Raw genomic sequence first — 26,263 nt, forward strand, 5'->3', positions numbered from 1 at the left:
CGTCACCCCGCCCGTGACGCCTCGCCCATCCATTAGACTGTTGTACAAAATATTCAGAGCGCCGGTTACGCTGATGGCGTTCCCATAGCGTCTTCGGACGTAGCTCGAAGTTCCTGGAAGGGAATCAATAATTTTGTCCCATGCAATGTATTTTTGGCTGTTGCTACAAATATACCCCAGCGACTTAAGACTGTTTCTTTGCTCCAGGGTCACATATGCCATTATAGAAATGCACTATATGCAATCAGTTTTAATTTATTTATTTAAAGTAAGTGCCTGAAAATATAGATATCATCAAGATTAAGTGAAAACTAGAATTAGTTTTAAAGATGTTTAGAATATGAATACATGTAAGAATATGAGACAAAAAAATTATCAAGAAAATAAGGGGAATAAATGTCTACTCTGAATGTTGGGTTAGTCCACTTCAGACATTCCACTAACTATAAGTAACTTTGTAACTACATGTCAACTAATTTTCATTAATTTGCAACTACATGTCTACTAACTCTCAGAGCAGACTGTTGGTAGGTTTAGGGTTAGTAGAATAAGTTGACATATACTTGCAAAGTTTCTCATAGTCAGTATGTTGTATGTTGTGGACCCATCAAAATAAAGTTTTAGAAGTTATTAAGCAGACAGTCGACTAATACTCTAATGACTGCTAGTTGACATGTAATTGCAAAGTTACTTTCTGTTAGTAGAATGTCTAAAGTGGACTATCGAAATAAAATGTTACCAAATGTTGAGTCTTTCTCTCACTCAGGTGGAGGAAATTTTGCGCGTGAATGGAGAAAGGGAGGATGGTGGTCACAGCAATGAGAAGGGAGGACCACAGAAAAACAAAGAGGCAGAAGATGATTCTCTGCAGTTCTTCCCATCTTCTTACCAGCACACAGACTCAGACATCACAGATACTGATGTGTCAGGGGTCCAACCTATGGACCACGCACTTTCATCCATGTGCACACAAGCGTGCTGCGATAAAGACATAGATACCACAGAGGTAAGTATGTGCTGTGTCACATACAAGCAAAAGAATGTGAAAAAAAGAATCCAGCACTACTTACTGTATGATGAAGGGAACCTTAATACTTTAAAAGTACCAACGCATTTGTATTCCCTTCATCATAAGTAGTGATGGATTCTTTTTTCACATTTTTGTACATAGTTTTTTCAAGCACCTTGTGAAGTGGTAAAGTTGCTCCAGATCCCATCTAATCAACCCATACAAGCAAAAGAATGGAGAGTTTACAATCAGTATAGCTGCTGAGTGGATTCTTATCATTCAAGAAGTCTGTCTGTTGCACAGGTTGAAGGTGGGACAGTCCCACAGGTTGGTGATGTCGCTATATCCCCAGAAGTGTTGGAGCTAAAAGCTGAAAAGACAGGTTGGTTAGCTTTTATTTGATAAATGTTCCAGCAAAGACACATTTTTCTTCATATTGTTGTTTAAATTCTAAAAATGTTCCTGTGTAGATCAAGAGCAGACAGATGAGACATATATGAGTGACTCTCAACAGGACACGATTCAGTTTGACAACTCTGCTGTGCAGGTTAGTCTATAGGGATCTGTATTGTATTTGTGCTTACATAAAAACACAGGCAAATTATTATATACAAACATAATGATTATTAAAAGAATGAAATGTATTTGTTATATTTATTTGACCATGACTTTTGTTTCTTTTTGATTTGGTTGTAGGTCAATAAACTAGCAACTGAGATCCCACAGAAATCAACAAATCAATCAGAACCATCCAACCTAGAATCATACAGAACCAAACCAGGTGAGTGGTATTAGTTTAAATTAGTTTTAGCCAAAAGTAACCATTACATCTCGGTGTTCACTTCTCCCATTAGATATATACAATTTAAAACCAGTGAATTGGTCCACAGGTTTATCAGAGTCTGGATAATTTTTTTCTTAATATTTTTTCTTACATTTGACACTTTATATTCCTATATATACACACACACACACACACACACACTTACACAATTTATACTATATACCATATTAATAAAATGAATAATTCATGAAATCACTGAAAGTGCATGTTTTAAAAATGGCATGTTTCGTTTTCCAGATATGGCAGAAAAAAAAGGAAATGTAAGTAAAGAAATAAAGAAATTAAATCTATTCATCTCTCTCTCCTCTTTCCTCATCCTTGAGGCTTTTTTTTTTCTGGCTGTTTCTCATCTGGTATTTTTTATTATTTTTCTACAAAGACATTATTTTGAATTACCGCTATTAAAATGATTGTACAAATCTTCCTGAATCATATGCTAGATTTTTTTTTAATGCTAAATGGTGTAAAACAGTAAGGGTCAGTAAAGGTCCAGAAGGGTCCCATTCAGATTTTTTTATGTGACACTATATGCTTCTGTAGAAACCACAAGCGTGACTTCAACAATTATTTATAAAAGAAATTGCTTACTTGACAAACCACCATTGAAATGCACTAACCATAATCCTGAAACAAGATCCATTCAGAGTCACTGTTAACATGGAAACAGGAACTGGAATGGTGAGTTTTTGAATGCAAGCATTAATTAATATATGTAATATTGAAGCATTTTCATAATTTTCAGTGGCTCATGGGATTGTTCATTCATTCCATCATAATGTCTTCACCTTTTTAAACTATTTTAAATAGGCAACCACCCACAGATTTTGCACACACAAGCACCACTTACATTTTTGGAAAATATAAGCACAATATCTGTTGTCAGAATTAAACTAAATAAATAAGAAAAATAAAAACAGAATATTCTATACCAGATGGTAAAGCAGCAGAAATTCACAATTTTTTCTTGTCCTTTCACATTCATCTTCTCCAGTAGAACAGGTAATAACAAGTACTTCAGGGGTAATAGATCAACTGTCTCTCTGTCCACTCCCCTCCTCACTGTTTTTGGTGTTGTCTGGTGCATCCTCGTACGGCATAATGTTGGTGCATAATATTGCGGACGGTACGGTTAGGTCCCTCCCCCAGTGCTGAATCTGGTGAAGCGGGGTGAACACTTTTCTTGGGACCCTGAGGAAGAGCGCAAGCGTCAGGAGAGGTGGCAGCAAGAGCAGGAACGCATGCTTCAGGTACAATGGCTTGAATAACCAAAGCCCACTTGAGCCAGCACTGAGAATCGGGCAAGCTTCAAGTGCACAACCTGAGCATGCTTAGGCTTCATAGATCAACCAGACTGTAGACTAACCTGGCATTTAGCATTTTATGCAAGTTGCTTAAGCATATAAGAAAATAATTAACCTAAAATGGAAAATTCTGTCATTAGAATGTCCAGGTTGCTTTTTTCAATGCAAAAGATATTCTACTAAATAACTCATTTAGTGTTCTTTTAAAGAAAGAACATTTGGAATGTTATGGAAGTGAGTAAATGATGACAGAATTTTCATTTTTGCCTGAACTATCCCTTTATGTTCCATGATTAAGCTTTCCATTTCCTTAAAAATGACTAGATATTATCAGAAGATCAGCAGACTCTCAGTAGAACTCAAATCAAAACTGTTTGATAAGAAGAGAAGATGCATGTTTTAACTGTTATAACCCACGCTTGGCTGTTGCCCCCCACCCCACCCCCCGCACAACTAGACTAAAGCTAATCTGCATCAAAAGGTATTTGGGCACTTAAAGGGATAGTTCACCCAAAAATTAAACACTTTTTGTTTTTCTGTTTTCTGTGAAAGATATTTTGAAGAATGTTGGAGTTCAAGCATCATTGGACCACATTAAATTTAATAGACTAAATCCAGAAGAACTGTGGCAACATCTATGAAAAACTTCCTACTAGGGCTGGGCGATAAATCGATTTTATCGATTAACTCGAATGTGTAGTTTATGTCGATTTATTTGAATGAAAATCGGTTTTCTTTTTTACATCCACCGACGCTCCCCTCTGAGCTCCCGTAGTTCTGAATGAGCTCAGCCCTCCCCACGCGCATTTGCCATATAGGGTTTGGCCGATAGACGATGCCGTCGTCCATCACCGATGGCTGATAGACATCATGTTAAAGGCCTAACTTTACTTAGTTTTTGTATACGAACGCGCAGCCTTTCAAAGTATACTCCATTTGAAGTTGTACGCGAACGCTCTAGAAACGCTTCAACCATGTTCAGTGTCTGCTCTATTTTCCCCATTAAGTCATGACTGATAACAAATATTTTTTAACTATTTTAAACCAAAGCTGAGCTGTCTCATACCCTCTCGCTCACAAGCGCTTGTTAATGTGAGTGTCTGTTGTTGCAGTCTCAGCTATTTTGATGTCTGTCTCTTTTCAACTGTGAAACAACGGCCATGAACATGTGGAAAAATTGATTACTGTTAAATAACTTCAGTGCACATGTGCGTCCCTACGCTCGTGATCCCATTTGCGACTGAAAACTACTGCGTGCGACTATGAACAAATATTTAGGAGCACCAGTGTGACTGACCCGATCAGTATATTTGTGCTTACGGAGCTTTAAAGGTTTCTAACATACTTACGTGTTTATTTTAGTAATGTATCACATAGCAAAAGAAGTGTAGACAGTGCACAATGTATTTTCACCGTGTACGGAGCTTCGTTGATTATAATGCAGTTTTGTGAGATCGTGATGAACTAAGATGAGGGACAGCTTTTAATGATTATTAAGGGAGTTTGCAAATGTGATATTGATTTAATACAATAGTTCATTAAACAAGAAGTTAATATTAAATGACTTATATTGTCTGACTACAACGCTGTTGCCTTATTTTGCTCTATTTCATCAACGAAAATAGTTTCAAACAAAGTCCCAGCCAAGCAGCAGCGCATCTCCATTCAAACACAGCGGTGTTTCGTTTATGAATGAACTTCGTTTTTAAACGAATCTAGTGAGTCAATGATTCAATTACCCATTCATAAAGACAGTCATATACTTCATTCCTGAATGAATCAGTGTTCGAACGAATCAATTAAATGAATGATTCAGTGATAAAATCAGTGACATACCGCCACCTACTGGTGGTTTTAATTTAATTTTTAAGTATCTTTTCTGTTATTTAAATCATTTACCCCTGGTTTCACAGACAAGGCTTAAGATTTGTCCCAGACTAAAATGTTGTTATGTTAATGATGTTAAAATGTTAATGAGTTGTTTCAACTGATTCAACTGAAATAAACTTGCACTGATTGATCTTAAAATATATCAGTGCCTTTGTTTTGTCTCAAGATGCACACCAGTAATGTTTTTTTTCTAAGGCATGTTAATAAAAAGTACTTACATGTCCTAATTGAACTATGGCCTAATCCTGGTTTAGTCTAAGCCCTGTCTGTGAAACCGGGCCTTAATATTTCTACATTCAAAATTGTATATTTTGAATGTAGTATGTCACTTCACTTCAATATTTGAAACATTAACGTCAACATTCATTTATTAATTTAATTGCATTTATGCAACCTCTGAGCCTCATTAAACATCTGAAAACACACCTACAAGCCACTTGTGTGTTCTTCTGTGCCACCTCTGTAGTACAAATTTATTCCTTAAATACTAATTTCATTTGATTGGTATCTTATTCTTCTTCTTATTCTACTTGTTTTTATGCTGTAGTTTTAATTAGAAATGATAAAAAGCTTATTAATATTATTTTTTAATTTGACATAAAAGATAACATACTTTTAATAAAGTTAGAAAAATGCCATTACAAAGGTAAAAACTAAATTCCCTGTAAATCACTTTAAGGAGTCAAATATCACCTCGTAATGGGAAGGTTAATTTTTGATCAGAATCTTTGATTATTGATTTGACACGCTCCTAATAAGAAAAGTAAGCGTAGAGCCCTGATTGTATATAAAATTGTGGGCATCAGGGATTACGCTTGGCATTGAAACTGCTTTTGAATGCACAATCGTTTTTTAGTTTCACTTTCGAGATTCGCGATCGCATGTACTGTTTATACTATGGAGCGGCAGTACTTACCACACATTTTACAAGATCAGATGTTTGTCAGTGGTCCTGAGGATCTGCAAATCATTTGTCATCGTCCCGCCAAAACAGTCACTGATATTTAATGCTGTTGAATGTTTTGTTTGCACTTTATCAGAACTACTTCCTATCTACTGAATAGCAAGATGTTAAAACTTGTGTTTAAAGAAAACTTATCAAAAAGGGTCACATAATTTTATTGTTAAGTTACATATTCACTTTTTACTATGGCAGGGCCTGCCATCTTGTCTCTTTGTTGTTTCTGATTGCACTTTAACCCCAAGGGGGAAATCCAGATTAAATCCCAGAAGGGAAAATCAAAACAAAATGAAGTTAAAACTTGTTTTGAACAATTTCTTTGTCATTGGCAGATTGATTTTAAGTAGGGGGGCAAAACATCAATTTAAATCGTAAATCGGATTTTTTTCTTAGGCCATACCTGAAAACCTATATGTGCAAGTCTGCCTAGGACAAAATCTGTTTTAAACACAAAAGGTGGTGACACCAAATGTTGTTTTGATTTAGTTAATAGAAATTAAATTAGAAATAAAATCTATTTATGACATTATTTTTGAAAGCATCCTCACAGCATTTTTACACAAGTGCCTAAAACGTTTCACGGTATTATAGCTTTGTAGGAAGGTTTCTTCAAATATCATGGAGATGTTGCTACAGTTCTTCTGGATTTAGTGTATATCAGTTTTTTCTGTTTCTTCGTGTAATTCCAGATGGGCTGGATGATGGTGAAATCAGATCTCTGAGTATACTGGCTGTTGTCAGACTACTTCTGCATATAAAAATCTCACTGGATTATTACAATTAATGGCAAAAAGAATGTTTGGAAATGTAAACTGATATTTCCTACTGACACACTACATCAAAGGAAAAATACTAATTGCCTAAGACTTTTGCACAGTAGTGTATACAGGGTACATATATATATATATATATATATATATATATATATATATATATATATATATATATATATATATATATATATATATATATATATATATATATATATATATATATATATATATGAGAGAGAGAGAGAGAGAGAAGACGGAATTGTCTTTGGTTGAGCTACTCCTTTTAAATCCACTGGCATTTAAAAGATATTTTTTTATTTTTGATAGTTCTAAGAATATGTATGCACAATTTAGCAACTAAAATGCTTAAGAAATATTTTTATTCATCATAGGCAGTAAAAACACAAACCATAACTTGTCCCTTCTGAAGATAAAGATACCCCTGCGTGTGTGTATGTGGGAAAGTGTTTGTTTATTTGAGAAAATAGATTTTCACTGCAGACAAGTCATTTAAAGGTACATCCAAATTTTTTGGTTTGTTCCAAACTGTCAACGTTTACCACTTGGAAAAGATTGTGCCTTTAAAATGTTATAACTTTCAGCTGCCAAGCTTGCCTTTCTTTAAATGTATTTTTCAAATTTCAAGCACCTCACCATGACTATTAAAGAGCCATTTGGGGCTGCCATGTGCTAGAGCTTCTCTTAAAGGCATTTGTTAGTTTCTGACCATCGTAGTTCTGATGGTATTCTCCTTTTTCATTCTGTCAACATTTAAATGAATTAAATGCATGTGTGTGATCACAGGAGAAATATCAGCGTGAACAGCAGCAGTTATGGCAGGAATGGGAGGAAGCGCAGAAGGAAGTGGAAGAGGAGGAGAGGCGGTACCATGAGGAGGTGAATTTTCTCGCTTTACTGACCTTGTACTTTCAGTTTCCCAGTGACTTGCGTTGTTAGAATATTTATTACCATTCAAAATGTAACTGATACCACTGACACCATTGTAAAATTTACAAATGAAATGTATTGTAAATTATTTACATAATTATTTATGATTGTTTATTTATAGCCACCTGTACACTGAAAAGATTGTTTTATTTGATTCTCAAGAACAGTCTAAATTTAGCATTATTCTTTAGCTGCCTAAGCTGCCAGTAGTATTTACATGTGGAAATCTAAATCTACTGATATTATTATTATTATATTGATATTACTTTGCATTAGTATGAGTTTGTGAAAATCAGGCTGATGAAAATCAAAGACAATGATGCCGTGAACATTTAAATTCCATTTTTGTTTGTAGTTTGTCATATACTGTACATGCATTTATCATATGCTTCATATGAAACTCCAAAAAAATATTTAATTATTAAAATCTTACTGGACTGATTTAGTTCATATTACTAATTAAGCTGACTCTTGCAGATGACAAATAAATTAATCTCAATATCTGGTGTGCTATTAATACACAAACAATTACAATATGCATCTTATTGTGACCCTGATGAAACAATGTCGCTGGAGCCATGGCAGGGTCCCATGGCACTAACAAAACATAATACTTATAAGGGGAGAATAAATCACAAACCACAGAAGAGCTATAAAAATTATGAAGCCTGTTGGTCTGTTTTTGGCAGCTGTACATTAACATTTATAGAATAATTATTAGAAAAGTAGTGAAATACACTCAATTCGTTAAGGATAACACAATCAAGCAAAAACACAAAACAAACAAACACTTGAGTCCATTGATGTCCTTGATGTTAAGCACAAACTCCACTTCCGGTAACAGATACACTGCCACACAACTTGTTCCACAGTTGTCCCCCAGAATATTTAAAAGACCTACGACCATACATATTTTTAAAACGACATAATGTAATATCCATAAGACTTTGCCTAAAATTATAACAATGCTGCTCATTTACCCTAGGGAAAAGTGCAACAAAATATGAAGGTTCTCTGTTATTGATAATCTTATGTACCATTTTTAATTTAATGTGTTCTAATCTACTTTAGGTAACCAATCAAGATGCATAAAATGGGAAACATCAACATGTGTAAAACTACTAAACCCTAAAACTAACCTTGTCAGTTTATTTTGACATTTTTGTAACTTATCCAGCCAACCATGAGACAAGTCAGACATCCAAGAAATGCATGCATATTGAAAAAGACATGACACTAAACATGATGCAAATCATTTTACTTTACTTACTTACTTTTGTCATTTAGCAGACGCTTTTGTCCAAAGCGACTTACAAATAAGAAAAAGTAACTAAAACTAAAAGTTACAACTCTATAAATACTATATACCCACATATTTAAGAAAATAAAGAAATTAAATAAAATTGACGCATACATATAACAACATTTCAATACTAAACATATAAATGAAAAAACTAAAATAAAAAGCGATACTTCTATCCCTGCCCGGTGGAGTCGCACGTTAGAGTTGATGGTCTTTACACTTTTCGGTCTTCACACTAAGAGGGCTTCACACGACGACTGCCGCGGCTGCCGCGGTATAATAACCTTTTTTATACCAATCCAACAAATCACCATTTCAATTCAGCTGGACCCACTTTCCTGTTTATCAACTAAAAATGGCCAAGCAAGTGCACACACTGACAAGATACGCGATACAGTACGAGACCAAACACGATTTCAGCACCTCTCAACACAGTAAACAAAATAAGCGTTTCCTAGCAACGGCAAATGCACTAAACACTGAGACAAGTAAATACACTTACGAGCTGATTTTAAACTTCCGCTGATAGACTGCTTCTCTTAAAGACTATTTCATTACACTGCCTTCTGCTGGCGCTTGGACCCACTTTCCTGTTTATCAACAAAAAATGGCCAAGCAAGTGCACATTTTATAATCTGTTTGAGAAAACTAACATGTCTGGCAAGAAATTTTGTTTTAGCATTAACCTTACCCAGAACGTTCATAGCCATACCACTTAAATCATTGTCAAGGACACATCCAAGATAATTAATGGTAGTTCTGTTTGATATTAAACAATCCCTTACCTTAACAGACATCTTAAAACCTTTTTTAAAAATTCTTTTTAGACCCAAATTATATGGATTCCATTTGCCCTACATACAACATCAGTTTGTTTTCAGAAAGCCAGTCTCTTACCTTACAAAGCTCCCTACCTAAATTCACTTGTATCCTACCAACATCCTTGTCTGAAATTAATAAAGCAGAATCATCAGCATATAAAAGCAAATTAAAATTACAAACTGCTTGCATGTCATTTCTGTATAAAGAAACAAAAGAGGGCCTAAAACACTTCCCTGAGGGACTCCATATTTAACAAATGTTTCCTCAGAAAGAGCCCCATCAATTTCTTCCCTTTGAACCCAGCTAAATAAGAGTTCAACCAGGCTAGGACTTTACTTGAAAACCCATGGCACTTAATTTTTCTAAGAGTATTGAATTATCCATTGTCAAAAGCTTTCTGGAGGTCCAAAAGTACCACACACCACACATTTTACCTTCATCAATCTGCCTCCTTATAAAATCTGTTTAGTAAATTAAAGAAGAATCAGCTGAAAAAGATCTCCTAAAACCTGATTGAAAATCATAAAACTGCATCATCAACATTTACCTACTCTTACTTACATATACATCAGTTTATACACAGTCTTTTCTTAAAAAAAAAAAAAAATTGAGGCCACACTAAGAACGGAGGTTGGACGATACTTTAAAGTATTGTGTCTATTTCCTTTTTTGAATAATGGAATGATTTTGGCTAACTTCATATCAGATGGGACTATACAATTTTCCAAGGAAAGATTAACAATAAATTTAATAGTCTATAGAGCTGTAATATCTGCAGCAACTCTCTCAAATCTAGCTGAAATATCATCCAGCCCAGTTGATTTAAACACTTGAAGCTCGTCTAGCATTATAGTAATTTGATCTACTTTAGTAAAAGAAAAACAATTTGGCCACACCCCTTGTTTTGTATAAAATCACAAAAAATTAACAATTTAAATTTAAAAAATTTAAAACAAGATCAATACCATAACTTGCCTTGGACAGAGGAAGCTTATCCACTAAGCTATTAGCAATAAATGAAAAAATTAATAAAATTTATTAGCAACTTTGTTTTTTATCACATTCTGCCTTGCCATCAATATCCAAACCTACCTTTTGAAACAGAAAATTTTGATTTACCAATTGATTGGAACCTATTCAACATCTTCCACAAAGATATAGGATCTTCCTTATTTTCTTGTATTTGTTCTTTAATAAAATTACTTTTTGCCTCCTTTATATTTTTCTGTTCTAAATTTTTAAGTCCTTTAAATGTTAAATTCTGTCCATTACTTTTAAGAAATAAAACTTGAAAAAAATGTAAGAAAAATAAAATTTATCCATTTTATTTATTTTAACTTTTCAATTTATCAACAACATTTTGTTTTATGATTACTAAATCTTAATTTACTGCATTTTCTTGTACAAAAAAAAAAAAAAATTATGATCACTGATACCATATTCAATAACTCCTTTCTGGGAAATACACTTTACATCAGATACCAAAATATAATTGGGGTTAAATGAAACAATGTACATAATGACTACAGAGCGTTAAAATGATCACCTATTCTATTCGATATGTTTGTATTAAAATCTCCCATAATAGTACATTCTTTTGTCAAATTGTCGTTGTTATTTAAAACATGCTCAAGTCCCTTTGTTTGAGAGCTTTTATATTTGACCACTGTTTATAATACTTTTTTTTTTTTTCTTTAATAATACTTATAATTACTATATAATTCTTAATTTATGTCAGGAATGCTAAATTGTGCAAAAATTAATCAGCAGTTATTGATCTTTTGAATAGAATAACGAGACACATGCCTGTAGTTGCGTTTGCTTTATTTATTTTTGATCACAGGACTTCGCTACACAACACACTTTAAGTCCGAAAATGTGCGCATTTGGAGAAATGTGTATTCACATTTTTTACCTAATATTTCATTAGATAGAATCATAATTTCTTTTAATTTTTCCATTAATTATGCAATCTGATGAAAATGAAGTAGCTTCAACAACTGTCTGCCCCTCTCTCTTCTGGGATTAATGACCTCGTAGAAAGGCGATTCTCTGCAGATCCATAAATTTTCCCCCACCTTCCGGTCATGGTAAACTTCTGTGTTCTGTCTCTGTAGATAACTAACAGATGAAACATGAAGCTAATAAGTATACAATTGTGATATTATATGTATTTGGATGCATTGGGGTATTTTTATAGGAATAAAGGATGTTTCCATGAGAAGTAATAAACCGGTCTGTTTATTATCAAAACTACACTTAATACATTTACGTTATATTTTATTTTATTTTATCCCCACCAGCGATTAAAATAAAAAAAAAAATCAGCAGAGGTATCGATTTTATAGACCAGAATCCCCCCATCTCTCTGACAAATCACACCCTGGTTATAACAGTTTTTGTTACTATGGAGAAATTAATATGAGGCCCTCAAACATTGTAAGAATCTTTTTGTCATGTCATGTCATGTTTAATTTCAGTTCTTTTTTTGCTTGCTTACTATGGTAAATTGTTGTAAAAAAACATGTCATCACATCATTTGCAACATTAGTCTCATTTATCTGACAAAAAAACATGTCTGTTCTTCTTTACTCATAGAAGCTTTGCCAATGACTTATTTTTTCATCAATACAGGAGAGGAAGATTCTGGAAGAGACGATGACCTCTCTGACCCCTCATTCAATGATTGCACCATCTGTCCTTCCCAAGACTCACAGCACTTTACAGTCCCAGCCTGAGCTGGAAAACAAACAGGGGTCAGAGGAGAAGCAGATGGTAAGAATTTAAGGAAGGACATTAAATGAAGTGCTTGATGCTGGTGTAAATTATTCTGACCATATTTCTTACTCCATCAGAGCTCTGGGACTTGTAGACAAAGGGAAAATGGCAACAGTGATGCAGCCCAAAGAAAGACAGAGAGTTTACAGATGACAGTAAGGTCTGGGACAACAACTCTAGGAATAAACATAAAGGAATAGTTCACCCAAAATACAATTTTTAATTCCAGACCTTTTTTTTTTCTATGGAACACAATTTTTGAATAGACATCTCTTTCCCTACAACAATAGTTTACTGTGACTATATCTGTCTACTTTGTTTTATGGTCTTTTTGGCAGACATGAAAAGTATAAACTGTTATACAGTACGTATTATGGAAAACAAGATTTTGTGTTGCATGAAAAAAACAACAACGTAGGTTTGGAGCAATGTGAAGGTGTGTAAATAATAACAGAATTTTCGTTTTTGGGTTAACTATTCAATTTGTTTTAACTTCATTATAATTGAACATATTATTTCCTGCATGTTTTCACTTATCTTTCCAATACCAGTGCTCCCCTGCAAGGTTGTGGTTCAGTGGGTCAGAGAAGACAAGGAGACCAGAGCCAAGAAAAGCAGCCTACACTACCGTCTAGTCAGGGTGAGTCTAGTGGGCTTTGACATTAGCATGTTGTTTAACTAACAACTCTAATAAGCAAAATAATAGGCTACATATTGTCAAACCTCTGTTGTGTGTGTCTTGTGTTTCCACGTGCTCCCTGTGTTTCCATGCCCATATTTCGTCTGGTCTACTTGTTACTCCCCGGTGTTTGATGTCTGCCTTGCCTTGTCCTGCCCTGCCCTGTCTTCATTAAAGAAGGTTATTATTTGAGTTACGTCCTCGTAAGCGTGTTCCTTGTTCCTCCCTGCTGTGTGCACCGTGACACATATATAGCATACAACAATACAAGGTCGATTTTATCAGATTGTTTATTGCTCATTTTAATCAAATGTGAATTTAAAAAAAAGTATTTCTCACAATTTGTTTATAATTTTGTTTACTTAGCTTGTCCGCATTCTGGGATTACATTCTCAGTCAATTTAGACAAAATAAGGTTTGTTAACTTCATATGTCTCTTCAAGGTTTCTTAAATTCTTAAAAAAGAAAAGCATACCTGCGATGACTTAAAATGCTGTCTAGTTAACTAAGTTTTTGGAAAAGGATATTGTGCAATCTGTAACTGAATATATCTTTCAAATATTTTAAATTAACCCTCTGATGGTTTTCTGTCATTTTATATTGAGACATTTTGTGTTTGAATTGTTTTTTTAAGATACTTTACTTTAAGTTTTATCTGACCTTTGTGGCACTTGCTATATGAGCACAAAACAATCATGGACATGCTTAGAAAAGGCTAAATGGACCGCAGTGAAAATAAATGGGAAATACAAAAATGCAGAGCAATTATTTTGGGTATAATCTGCTTGATAATGTCTTAATTTATATCCAAATGCAAAACTTAATTTTAAAAAGTATTTAATTCTGACTATAATATTTATAATTCTAACAATAATAGTAATCGTATTCTATAGTATAATAGTATCCCTAATTATAAGTATCTAGGGCACAGGTGCCAAACTCAGTGACGTCATCATGCAAAGAATCTGTGTAAAAGGATCATGGGTGCCCGAAGTGTCCATCAGTTGTACCCTTCGAAATCCTTCATTCCCGAAGAGCCCTTTGAAGTGGCCAGTTTTGAGCGCTTCGGTTTGGAATGACCCTTCAATATGACGGCCATGATTGTTCTGACTCCGAAGTGCCCTTCGGAGGGTGATATATCCCATTTGGAATGCACCGGGTATGTGTGTTGGAACTAAACTCTGCAGGGCTGCGGCCCTCCAGGAACTGAATTTGACACCACTGATCTAGGGCATGCACAACCCTGTATGCATATTTATATATTGGGCTATACAGGCATCTAGTGGTTGCACCATGGTATTAAATATAATTTTCTTTTTCCCCCACCGGATGGCACCAATCTGTCTTCCGTGCATTGGATTTTAAATATCTTTGCTATATTTTTTTTACTTAAACATTCTATTAATTCAAAATAATATGAAATATTTGTCTAATATTTGTATTATTTTATATAGGCATAAATTTAACATAATTTACGGAAGAGGTGAAAATTGTTTAATGCCATGAAACAAAATATAGTAGGCCTACATTCATTTCTCTTTCACACACACACACACACACAAGTTAAACTATTTGTCTCCTGTCTGTTTTGACTGCCGAGGATCACAAGTGTGACCCCTAGGTTAGGAATACAAGAGAGTTAAATACTGGTTTAACCACATCAAATTTTGCATTAAAAAATTATTTTTTTATTTTATTTTATTTTATGTTACAGATATGCCACTGGGTAACAGACAGATACCCCAGCAGAATGAGACCTGGAAAAAGAATGCATCTCAACCAAAATCTGGTGGACGCAGGAGGTATATATTTTTGTGCATTATGTATTCTTTCAGTGATTTCTTTATTCTCACACAAGCTGCAAAGTGTTGTTCAAAGTTTATATAATTTTTGATTATTTAATTCATCCTTATGGCTGAAACTTGGCTGAGCATGTGTGTGAGCATGAACACTGCATGTGGCTCTCCATTCTCAGGTCTGACTCTATAGAGAACATTGGGCCAAATTCATCAACGTCACCTTCATTCACAGATACACAACCACCTACATCACCAAACAGGTACAGCACAGTTTCTCTGATGTGAGATCACAACTAAAGATCCAAATGAGCCAGTGTTAAATGATCACTCATTCCCTGTTTCCACCCATCACAAAACAGAATTGATTGTAAGTGAATTTTGTGTCAGTATTTCAGTTTGAGTCATTATTTGCCATAATTAAATTTGTATTATATGATAGTATGAACAAATATCAGCATTGGCACTCCCTTTTCAGTCATCCATTTGTTTTGATGCCGTGCATTTTCTTTTAATGTCTGCTGCTGTGCTTATTACTGACAATTATTACTTTTTGTTGCACTTTATTTTAAGTTGTTTTTATTGCAGTGTAATTAAACACTGGTGGTGGATGAGGAGACACCACCCCTCACAATGTAGAGCGCTTTGAGTGCTTAGAAAAGCAGAAAAGCGCTATATAAATGTAATGAATTATTATTATTATTATTATTAATTATAGATTTAAGTACTGAGGTAATATTAATGAACAAAATGTACTTTATATAGGGTTAAGGCTAGGATTATGGTTAGCTGCAAGTAATTATGTATAATTTACTGTTTTTACTGTAGTGCTTACATTTAACATTTAACAAGAACACTATAAAATAATGTATAATAAATAAAATAATACCAACTTGTTTATTTAATTATTTTTTAACATAATTTTGTTTGTGTATGTGTAGGTCTGTCAGTGGGAAGAAACTGTGTTCAAGTTGTGGTCATCCACTTGGCAAAGGTGCTGCCATGATTATAGAGACTCTCAGCCTTTACTTTCACATCCAGTGTTTTAAGGTATGTGTACATATTACAGCTGGAAAATTACAGATGCCAATTTATATAGTCATGTAATCACTATATTGTCAATGTCACTTAAGAGGCCCGTTCACAGGATCATAACTTTAATGATGACTATAAAGTTTTAATAATCATTCTAATTTTATGAGAACAGGGAAGTCCACTGACAGCCAATCAAATATCCCCTTGACTTTAAAGAGCTCAACCATTTCAAGTGGCAGATGACATAAATGCACACTTCCAATAAGTACAACCCGAATTCCGGAAATGTTGGGACATTTTTTTTATTTGAATAAAATGAAAACTAAAAGACTTTCAAATCACATGAGCCAATATTCTATTCACAATAGAACATAGAGAACATAACACATTTTTAAACTGAGAAATTGTAAAATTTTATGCACAAAATGAGCTCATTTAAAATTTAATGCCTGCAACAGGTCTCAAAAACTTTGGCACAGGGGCAACAAAGGGCTGAAAAAGCAAGACATTTTGAAAATATTCAGCTGGGAGAACATCTAGCAACTACTTAAGTTAATTGACATCAGGTCTGTAACATGATTAGCTATAAAAGGGATGTCTTAGAGAGACACTCAGAAGTAAAGATAGGCAGAGACTCTCCAATCTGTGAAAGAGTGAGTAAAAAGATTGTGGAATACTTTAAAAACAATGTTCCTCAATGTCAAATTGCAAAGGCTTTGCAAATCTCATCATCTACAGTGCATAACATCATCAAAAGATTCAGAGAAACTGGATAAATCTCTGTGCGTAAGGGACAAGGCTGAAGACCTTTGTTGGATACCCGTGGTCTTTGGGCCCTCAGACGACACTGCATCAATCATCGGCATGATTCTGTCATTGACGTTACTAAATGGGCCCAGGAATATTTCCAGAAACCACTGTCGGTAAACACAATCCGCCGTGCCATCTGCAGAGCCAACTAAAGCTCTGTCATGCAAAAAGGAAGCTATATGTGAACATGGTCCAGAAGCGCTGTCGTGTCCTGTGGGCCAAGGCTCATTTAAAATGACCTGTTTCAAAGTGAAAAAGTGTTTTATGGTCCAAATTTGACATTCTTGTTGGACATCACGGACACCGTGTCCTCTGGGCTAAAGAGGAGGGAGACAAGCATCAAAAGCAAGTATCTCTGATGGTATGGGGGTGCATAAGTGCATACGATATGGGTAGCTTGCATGTTTTGGAGGGCACTATGAATAAAGGTATATAAAGGTTTTAGAGCAACATATGCTCCCCTCCAGACGACGTCTATTTCAGGGAAGGCCTTGTGACAATGCCAAACCACACACTGCCGCTTTTACAACAGCATGGCTTCGTAGTAGAAGAGTCTGGGTGCTGAATTGGCCTGCCTGCAGTCCAGATCTATCACCTGTAGAGAACATTTAGTGCATCATTAAACGAAAAATACATCAAAGATGACCACAAACTCTTCAGCAGCTGGAAACCTATATCAGACAAGAATGGGACCAAATTCCAATACCAAAACACCAGAAACTCATAACCTCGATGCCCAGATGTCTTCAAACTGTTTTGAAAAGAAGAGAAGATGCTACACCATGGTAATCATGCCCCCGTCCCAACTATTTTGAGACCTGTAGCAGGCATCAAATTTGAAATGAGCTCATTTTGTGCATAGAATTGTAAAATTTCTCAGTTTAAAGGGGTCCTATTAAGCTCTTTTACAAAATCTTGATTTTGTTTTGGGGGTGTACTAGAACATGCTCTCACGCTCGCATTATTTTTCACATAATTTACATTATTACAATACCTTTCTCCCCAGCATGACACATACAACTCAATTAGTTCCGGGTTTGATGAAGGCCCGCCTTCCGAAAAACGAAATGTGTTGTGATTGGGTAGCTGTCCCAGTGCGTTGTGATTTGTAAACAGCTTAGACAGCGTTTCAGTATTGCCCCGCCCCTTGCCAGAACAGCAAGTTTGTCAATATTACCATATCAGTTCAGACCCCGAGAATATTGAACAAGAGGATCGTGCAGAACCTTTGCATGCACGGATATTGCAGGACATATTAAAGTGGTAATGTTATAGCTGTTGTTGTTGTTGTTTTTTGGCTAAATCACGTTTTAGATGGGATATCAACAACAGCTTAAAAATAACTGCATTGTACAGTGGCCGAGAAGTGCAAAACAAATTACGATTCTGAAAACAAAATAACAAATTACAAACGCAAATGCAAATCTAAAAAACTAAATAACACCAGCTGAACCAGGAGCAACTGGCGGGTCTTTTTTTTTTTTTCTTAAATATATTGTCTATCAATAGAGGTTCGAGGGGGAACTTGGCCGCGGAGATACTCAAGAACGGCCTGGTAAGGTTGGATAGGAGAAGAGAGTTTGAAAATGTAAATGAAATGACCTTTCTTAACTTGGTCTGATGGTGAGCTCTGAGCATCTCAGAAACCCAGAAAAATCTAGAATGAATATGGCGTCCGACGGGAGATCAATACTCATGGCATCGGATGGGAAAACCTCGCCGAACGTAGGATGGAAAAGGTAAGGGATGGGAAGACCGTAGGACAAAAAGGTAAGATTGCTAGGTAAGATTTGATACTCACGGCATCAGACAGTTAAGCCTCGCCGGCAGCATCTGACGGGGGTTCCGCACTTGCGGAATCGGACGTGTAAATTCTGCCAATAGTCAGACGGAAATGCAAGGTTTGCTCGACCGGGAAGCTCTTACGCATCCGACATGAGTTCACTACTTGCAGCTTCAGATGGGTGAGCCTTGTCGACAGGGAAACGTATTAGCTCCACCGGGAGCGCTCTTGCAGCATCTGACTAATAGGGTAGATGCTATGAGGATTGCTTGCGTGATTGCAAGACAAATCCAATAGCGGTTCCTAATAATGCGTCTGAAAATCTTGGTGCTGCTTGCGTCCAAAGGTTAAGCGTACAACGAAATAGAATTCCCTGTGCTAGCGTACCCCCAAATTAGTGCCATGAATCTGGATGGATAGGCATGGCTTAGAGGCTGAGGTGATGCCAATTAGAAGGGGTTTCTTACTCCAGAATTTCCCAGCAGCCACTCCAATGGACTAATGCTGAGACGAAAGATCTGATTATGAACCCTCGTTAAATTTGCGCCGCCTATAGGGGAAAGCTGAACGGATTGTTTCAGTGGAATGGCTGAACTTAATGAAGAATTTGGAAAAACTGATGCAACTTTTGATGTCCATTATTCAATAATTTATGATTGTTGCAGCGTTTCTGTCGTAAAGAAATGGCCAAATGTTAGAGATTAAGTAGACAATTGACTTGGATGTTTATACAAACGAGGATTAGATCGCACTGCGGCATATAGACCAGCGGTTCCCAAACCCGTCCCGGGGACCCCCAACCACAGCACACCCACGCATGCCTCCCCCACTTAAGACACCCGATCCAACTCATCAGCTCATTGGTAAAGTCTACAAGACCTGAAACGGGTGCAGCCCATGAACAATACTAATCCAGAGATCTTAATATCTTTAGATGCTCACAAAGCATTTTATAGAATTGAATATGTCTATTTACTAGCAACACTTAGAAGGTTTGGCTTTGGCCCTGTATTCTGTTCTTGGATCAAAATTCAATATACTAGGCCTAAAGCATCCATTCGAACATGATTTAATAATATTCAGAAGAGGATCTATTACTTCTGGAAGCACCTCTTTTAGGAGCTTAGATGGAACAGGGTCTAAAATACAGGTTGTTGGTTTAGATGATTTAACAAGTTTATACAATTCTTCATTTCCAATAGAAGAGAATGAGTGGGATTGTTCCTCAGGGGATCTATAGTGCACTATATTTTAATTAAAACAATAAGTAAACAATAAATAAACAATTATCTCCTGGCCAGAGGAGAACTGGCCCCCCAGCTGAGCCTGGTTTCTCCCAAGGTTTTTTTTTTCTCCATTCTATCACAGAGGCAGTTTTGGTTCCTTGCTGCTGTTGCCTCTGGCTTGCTCAGTTGGGGACACTTAATTTCTAGTGATTATCGTCAATTTGATTTCGCAGACACTATTTAAACTAAACTGATCTAGACAATGACATCTCTGAGTTCAATAATGACATGCCTTAACTGAAAATTGAGTGTTTAATCTTATTTTTATACATTACTGACACTCTATCAAATTTGATACTGTTAAGTGCTTTGACACAATCTGTATTGTTAAAAGCGCTATATAAATAAAGTTGATTTGATACTGTGGGTGACAGCTGCATGGTTACAATTTTATCTCTAATAGTTTCGATCTTGGAAGTAAAGTAGTTCATAAAGTCATTACTACTGTGCTGCTGGGTAGTGTCTGCACCTGCTGAGGTTATATTTTTTGTTAATTTAGCCTATGTATTAAATAAATACTTGGGGTTGTGTTTGTTTTCTAAAAGAGACGTAAAGTAAGCAGATCTAGCAGTTTGTAATGCTTTTCTGTAGGATAGGGTACTTTCCTGCCAAGCAATACGAAATACCTCTAATTTTGTTTTTCTCCAGCTGCGCTCCATTTTCCGGGCTGCTCTCTTTATCATCGCTCTGCAGCATTATTTCAACGCCATGATTTCGACAATGAGTAAGGAAGTATGATTTCGACAATGAGTAAGGAACACCAAGTAATCACACAGCTTTCTCCTGTTATGATGAAAATTGGCCAGCAATTTCGCCAAGCAAATACCAAGAAATAGGTTGCAGCAGTTTGTCAATCCGCTATGGGACTGAGCTCGAATAGCTTCAGCATCAGCGACTTCTTATAGGACACAATCGCTGTCAATCAAAAGGAGATACAGTCTTTCGACAGACCCTCCAATCATCACGCAGAAGCCCGGAGTCCAGCCCCACCCACTCCTCCATTCACCCCCAGAGACGCCGAGCATCTGGGGGCGGGACATAATCGCAGCATTTATCCAATGACCGTCTAGTTTCGAAGCACTGAAAAAAACTGTTCAAAGCAGCCCCATTGGGGCTAGGCTTCAACAGGGAAATACACTGTGACGCTACGGGAATATATGAGAAGGAAATCGAGTCACCTGCTATATGTAGCTGATTCTGAACGAACTCGTCTTCGAGATGAACGTGTTCTAACGCATTTTTAATCAGTAAAATGTTAACACAATAGTACATATTTGACCATTAATTTTTTGACATTATAAGGGAAGCCGAGCTTCCCTTGCAGTCTTAAAGAAATCACCACTGGTACAAACATTGCAGGGGATTTATCATTAACATTTGTTTCTTTGGATAACGTTATATAAAGCACCATTACTTCGAACAAATTATACTTGAAACCCGACCTCTGAGAAATACTGAAAATATTGCTATGAATTGTGGCAACACTTCCCCCTTTACCTTTTGGACACGGTTCATGTTTGTAACTGTAATCTTGGGGGGTAGATTCGTTTAAAGTAATCATCTCGTTTTAGCCAGGTTTCTGTCAAACAAAGCACATCTAGTTTATGGTCAGTGATTATATCATTTACAAAAAGTGCTTTTGTAGAAAGGGATCTAATATTCAATTAATTCAAATTGTTACTCTTACTTTGGTTTATATGTTTTCTGTATTTTCTAGTTCGGGAAACAGACACAGTCACTAGTGTGGTATCTAGGTGAAAGAGTCTCTATGTGCTGAGAATTAACTGACTTCTATGACGTGAGGCGGCTAGCAGACGGTCTGTTTAGCCAGTCTGTCTGCTTCCTGACCTGGGCCCCAGTTAGTCAAGTACAAACTCTTAAAAAAACATAAAGAAAGAGATTAGGGTTGAAAATAACCCATTGCTGTTGAAAAAGGTTTACGTAATGAGAACTTTTTTTTTTTCTTTTTTTTTAAGTGTTTGTATTTTTGTTTTCATACTATGAAGTGTTTTTCAAATGATCTCTTGCTATTTCTCTCCCTCTCTCCCTCTCTCTAAGTGTGGAATCTGTAAGGGCCAGTTGGGTGACACCAGCACAGGAACAGATGTGAGGATCAGAAACGGTCTACTCAACTGCCATCAATGCTATATCCGCTCCCGCTGTGAGTTACACACACTTGCATCTGATATTTATTCAAATGTAGTAAATGATTTAAAAAAACATATTCCTAAATATATTAGCAACACTGCACTGGAAGAAAAATAATTAATGTATATTGAATTCATAGTTCAGACCATTGTTAATATATCATTGTCTTTTAATTTCTCTTGTCTTTTAGCTGCTGGTCAGCCCACAACCTTGTGAGCTCACTGATTTTGGGAGCAAAAGTAATCTACCCATAATACTGTCACCCCTAGTCCTCACAATGTTCGCATAAATGAATGCATATGTGAATACAAGCACATTTAACATGAAACCACTCCAATGTCGTCAAGTCAGGTTTTCTTTTCCAACACAAAAAAGCATGTGACTGTAGTGAAAACCAATTTTCTGACTCAACTGACTGTATAACTGATTAATAAAACTGTGTGTTAGCTAAAAAATAGTTTTCGGACAGTGCATACTCTTTGATGACAAATGGACAGTTTGAGCCATCTATAACAATAAATAATTAAGAATCTGAGCTAAATTTTTGGGTGGAATTTTATATATATATATATAATGTATGTATAATTTTTTGATGGCTTTTGAATAATTATTTCCTTAGTGTTTTTTTGAATGGATTAAAACACCAAAATCTGTTAAAGAAAGCTATCAAGAGATCCCTGTCTGCAAGTTATGTTGTCTTTATTTTATTTAAACATAACATGTTAGCATTTGTAGAGCTTCAAGATAAAAAGAGCATCTTTAATTATGGGAATGCAGTTCCTCTAATACCCCCTGATCAGCAGTGTTGGGTAAGTTACTTTCAAAAAGTAATTAATTACAGTTACTAATTACTTCATCAATATTGTATTTAAATTACTTTACTAATTACTCTATCTGAAAAGTAACTTAGTTACTCAATAAGTAACTTAATTATTCAAATCGCTAATTAGGCTACATCTTAAAATCCCTATAAACCTTAATAGAAATTAAACTCTATATTCTTTCAATTCGAGTCAAACATAGAATAGTTTAGCCTTTTAGCTTTAAAACAACTGTAATACTTAAACATTTTTATGAAAAAAATGTAACCACCTTTGGTTAACAAATAGAAATACTCTGCAAAATATCTGAATAACAAAAAGGCTTAAAAGTTAAACAATACATTTCAGTTTGGCAAGATGTTCAGGAAAAACCCAACTAGTAAAATCTGTACAGGTTTATGTCAAAATAACACGTTAACTAATGTAGCAAAGAATAAATTACAGAAATGATCTTCTCTGCTGAATAATGTCAGATCGCGCTGTTCTTATGAGGTAAATTTCTCATAGCAGGTCTTCTTTCAAAAATGATGAATATTAGATGATTTTTTTTTTCTTAATATTTTACTTTTTTTTTTGTATCTAGGTGAGGGCATATGCGCGCAGGTGACTGCATATAATGAGCTCAGACACGGGAAAGACTGTACCTTGCTTTAGTTTCATACGGATTGCATAATCAGAAACATTAGTTTTTAATTTGAATTCGTTCAAGTGTCAAGTAGACACTTCAAGATTTTTAGATTCTATTGATTTTAGCCTTATATGTATCTGAGTCCGAGCCGGCGCCAGGGCACCTCCATCAGAGGGGCATTTGAATTTCTGGGGGGGGGCACAAATCACGTTTTGTGTGTGTGTGTGGTGGGTGGTGGTGGTGGTTGGGGGGGTTCGGGGTGGGATGGGAAGCGTGCAATCTGTGATTGCGTGCAGTTTCTGACGCTCGCTAAAGCGTGCAATCGCTTTCTTATGTGCGCTGTTTTACCGGTTTCACTTTCGCTTTCGAAACGATCACGTTCAGCAAGAAGGGGAGAGGATGGAAAGTGGGGGGCACCGTAACTCTGCCCGCGAATGCCCCCTCTTGGTGCCGGCCCTGATTTGAGTATTTAAGGTTTCTCTGTGAATCAGGAAAATCTGAAAGTGAACGCACCCGCACGCGGAGGGTTAAAGTCGCTGCATTCAATATCTTTAGACGGTAAATTTAGATTTCAAATTCAATATTGCTTTTAGAACTGTTGAAATTATTTACTGTATGTAACGCAAGTACTTTATAAGTAACTGTAATTAAATTACCTAAAAATGAACAGTAATCCCTTACTTTACTTTTTCAGTGGATAAGTAATTTAATTACAGAAACGTGTTACTTAGTAACGCGTTACACCCAACATTGCTGATCAGTGTATTTCCTATCTGGAGGAAAGTATGTATTTTTATACATAAAAAATACATTTGAGCTGATTAAAAAAGACAAGTGCATGTAAAGTGATTGCTTATTAATAAAACAGCCATATTCATATAGCAGCTTTTTTTTCATGCAAATCGCTGTTCTTCAGTTGTTTGAGGATTTGGGAAGTTGTTGCACTGAAGCAATGTGCCTTAGGAGAGATATGATGTCTACATGAGAAACTTCAATAAGAGTTTGGATCCAAACACTGTTTCTACTCTCAGTTTAATCTTTTTCATAGCACATTGTAAATCATTTTTCCCTGGCAATTATATTATGCAGAATTTGAACATACGTATAGCTCCAACTACAATACCTTCCTGAAAATATTTTTTTTTTTTTCCTAAAGCCGACTTTTGTTTTGGCTTTACAGATACGTAAAACTGGTTTTGGAAAAACATACATAAAAATGTATATAAAAGAAATATCTTGTTTTAGTTTCATTCTGAACATGATTGAATTAAACATGACAAAGCAATACAAACGGTGATTTAAAATGGTCATGAACTGCCCATCATAACACACTTTTTTGGCCAATGTTAGCATCTTTGAATTATGTACAGAACAGAAGAGCATATGAAGTTTTTTTTTTTTTTAATTAAAAGCAGTTTGACCAAGTTTGCTATTTAATCTTCTGTCAAAATTGATTTATTTAGCCAGCCTTTCTGTGCTTATAGGTTCTGGTCATGTATTCTATGATTAATTCATCATAACTTTAGGTTGACACAGGGCCAAGGCATTTGCCAGGCAAGTTATATGTTGTTTAGAAGGGAAATAGTTACCTTGGAACTATATATACTATATAAACTATATATATTAAATCTAAGGTATATTTATTGTTTTATTCAAATCTACACTATCAAAAAATAGATTAATTTGATGTTCAAATGCAATGGATTTACAGTATACTGTATGTTTATAAATAAAAATGCTGAAAAATCTAATCTAGTCTATATTTCTTTGTTTCACATACATAAAATGTTTTGAATCAGAATGAAAATGGAAAATATATATTAAATATATTAAAATAATTGCATAATGTACAATACTTTCAACAATTTTGGAACATTACAATTTTTATTTATTTAATTATTTTTTTATTAAGTTTCTTATGCTCACCAAATATGCTGTATTTATTTTATTAACAGCATTTATTAGTATAAGCATTTTATTACAGAAATGTGAAATATTACAATCTGAAATAACTATTTTTTTATTTGAATGTATTTTATAATGTAATTTATTTCTTTGATGGCAAAGCTTAATTTTCAGCATCCATTACTCCAATCTTCAGTGCCACATGATCTTTCAGAAATTATTTTAATATGTTTAATATGCTGATTATTAGAAATTATTCTAATGTTCTGGTCATTGAGCTTAGTTATTAAAAATGGTTCTTATTATTATAAATGTTAAAAACAATTTTTTTTTTTTTTTTTTTTTTGCTGCTTTCTTCTTTTTTTTTTTTTTAGTATTTTGATGAACCAAAAGAACAGAATTTAAATGAAATAGACTCTTTTGTAACATTATAAATGTTTTTACTTTTGCTTTTGATCAATTTAATGCATATTTGCTAATTAAAACGGTTTTTTTTCAACATGGATAATAATGTTTTTGAGCACCAAATCAGCATATTAGAATGATTTCTGAAGGACCATGTGACATTGAAGACGGGAGTAATGATGCTGAAAATGTAACTTTGCATCAAAGGAATAAATTGCATTTTAAATTACATTGTAATAGAAAACAGTGATTTTAAATTGTAATAATATTTCACAATATTCAAGAACAGTAAATATCTACATTTAGGACCAATATGCTGCTTAACAAATATGCTGTAT

The 26,263-nt window shown here is 35.1% G+C and overlaps 1 protein-coding gene across 1 annotated transcript in view; it reads left to right on the forward strand.

Annotated features, from left to right (window-relative positions):
* LOC306883200 (LIM and calponin homology domains-containing protein 1-like) overlaps positions 1 to 23,229 on the forward strand; it is a gene marked incomplete at its 5' end in the record, with an annotated part of 106,695 nt that extends 83,466 nt beyond the window's left edge. Inside the window, 15 exons of the mRNA XM_079438319.1 lie at positions 767 to 1,006; positions 1,313 to 1,391; positions 1,480 to 1,556; positions 1,706 to 1,790; positions 2,091 to 2,113; positions 2,987 to 3,100; positions 7,583 to 7,675; positions 12,486 to 12,626; positions 12,707 to 12,789; positions 13,181 to 13,269; positions 15,023 to 15,110; positions 15,284 to 15,367; positions 16,046 to 16,154; positions 22,077 to 22,179; positions 22,357 to 23,229. Coding sequence (XP_079294445.1) covers positions 767 to 1,006; positions 1,313 to 1,391; positions 1,480 to 1,556; positions 1,706 to 1,790; positions 2,091 to 2,113; positions 2,987 to 3,100; positions 7,583 to 7,675; positions 12,486 to 12,626; positions 12,707 to 12,789; positions 13,181 to 13,269; positions 15,023 to 15,110; positions 15,284 to 15,367; positions 16,046 to 16,154; positions 22,077 to 22,179; positions 22,357 to 22,382 — 1,434 coding nt within the window. The 3' untranslated portion in view covers positions 22,383 to 23,229. The remainder of the gene's footprint in view (positions 1 to 766; positions 1,007 to 1,312; positions 1,392 to 1,479; positions 1,557 to 1,705; positions 1,791 to 2,090; positions 2,114 to 2,986; positions 3,101 to 7,582; positions 7,676 to 12,485; positions 12,627 to 12,706; positions 12,790 to 13,180; positions 13,270 to 15,022; positions 15,111 to 15,283; positions 15,368 to 16,045; positions 16,155 to 22,076; positions 22,180 to 22,356) is intronic.
* Between the last annotated feature and the right edge of the window lie 3,034 nt (positions 23,230 to 26,263).

The sequence above is a fragment of the Barbus barbus genome (genome assembly GCF_936440315.1).
Source record: "Barbus barbus genome assembly, chromosome: 17".
Lineage (NCBI taxonomy): Eukaryota > Metazoa > Chordata > Actinopteri > Cypriniformes > Cyprinidae > Barbus > Barbus barbus.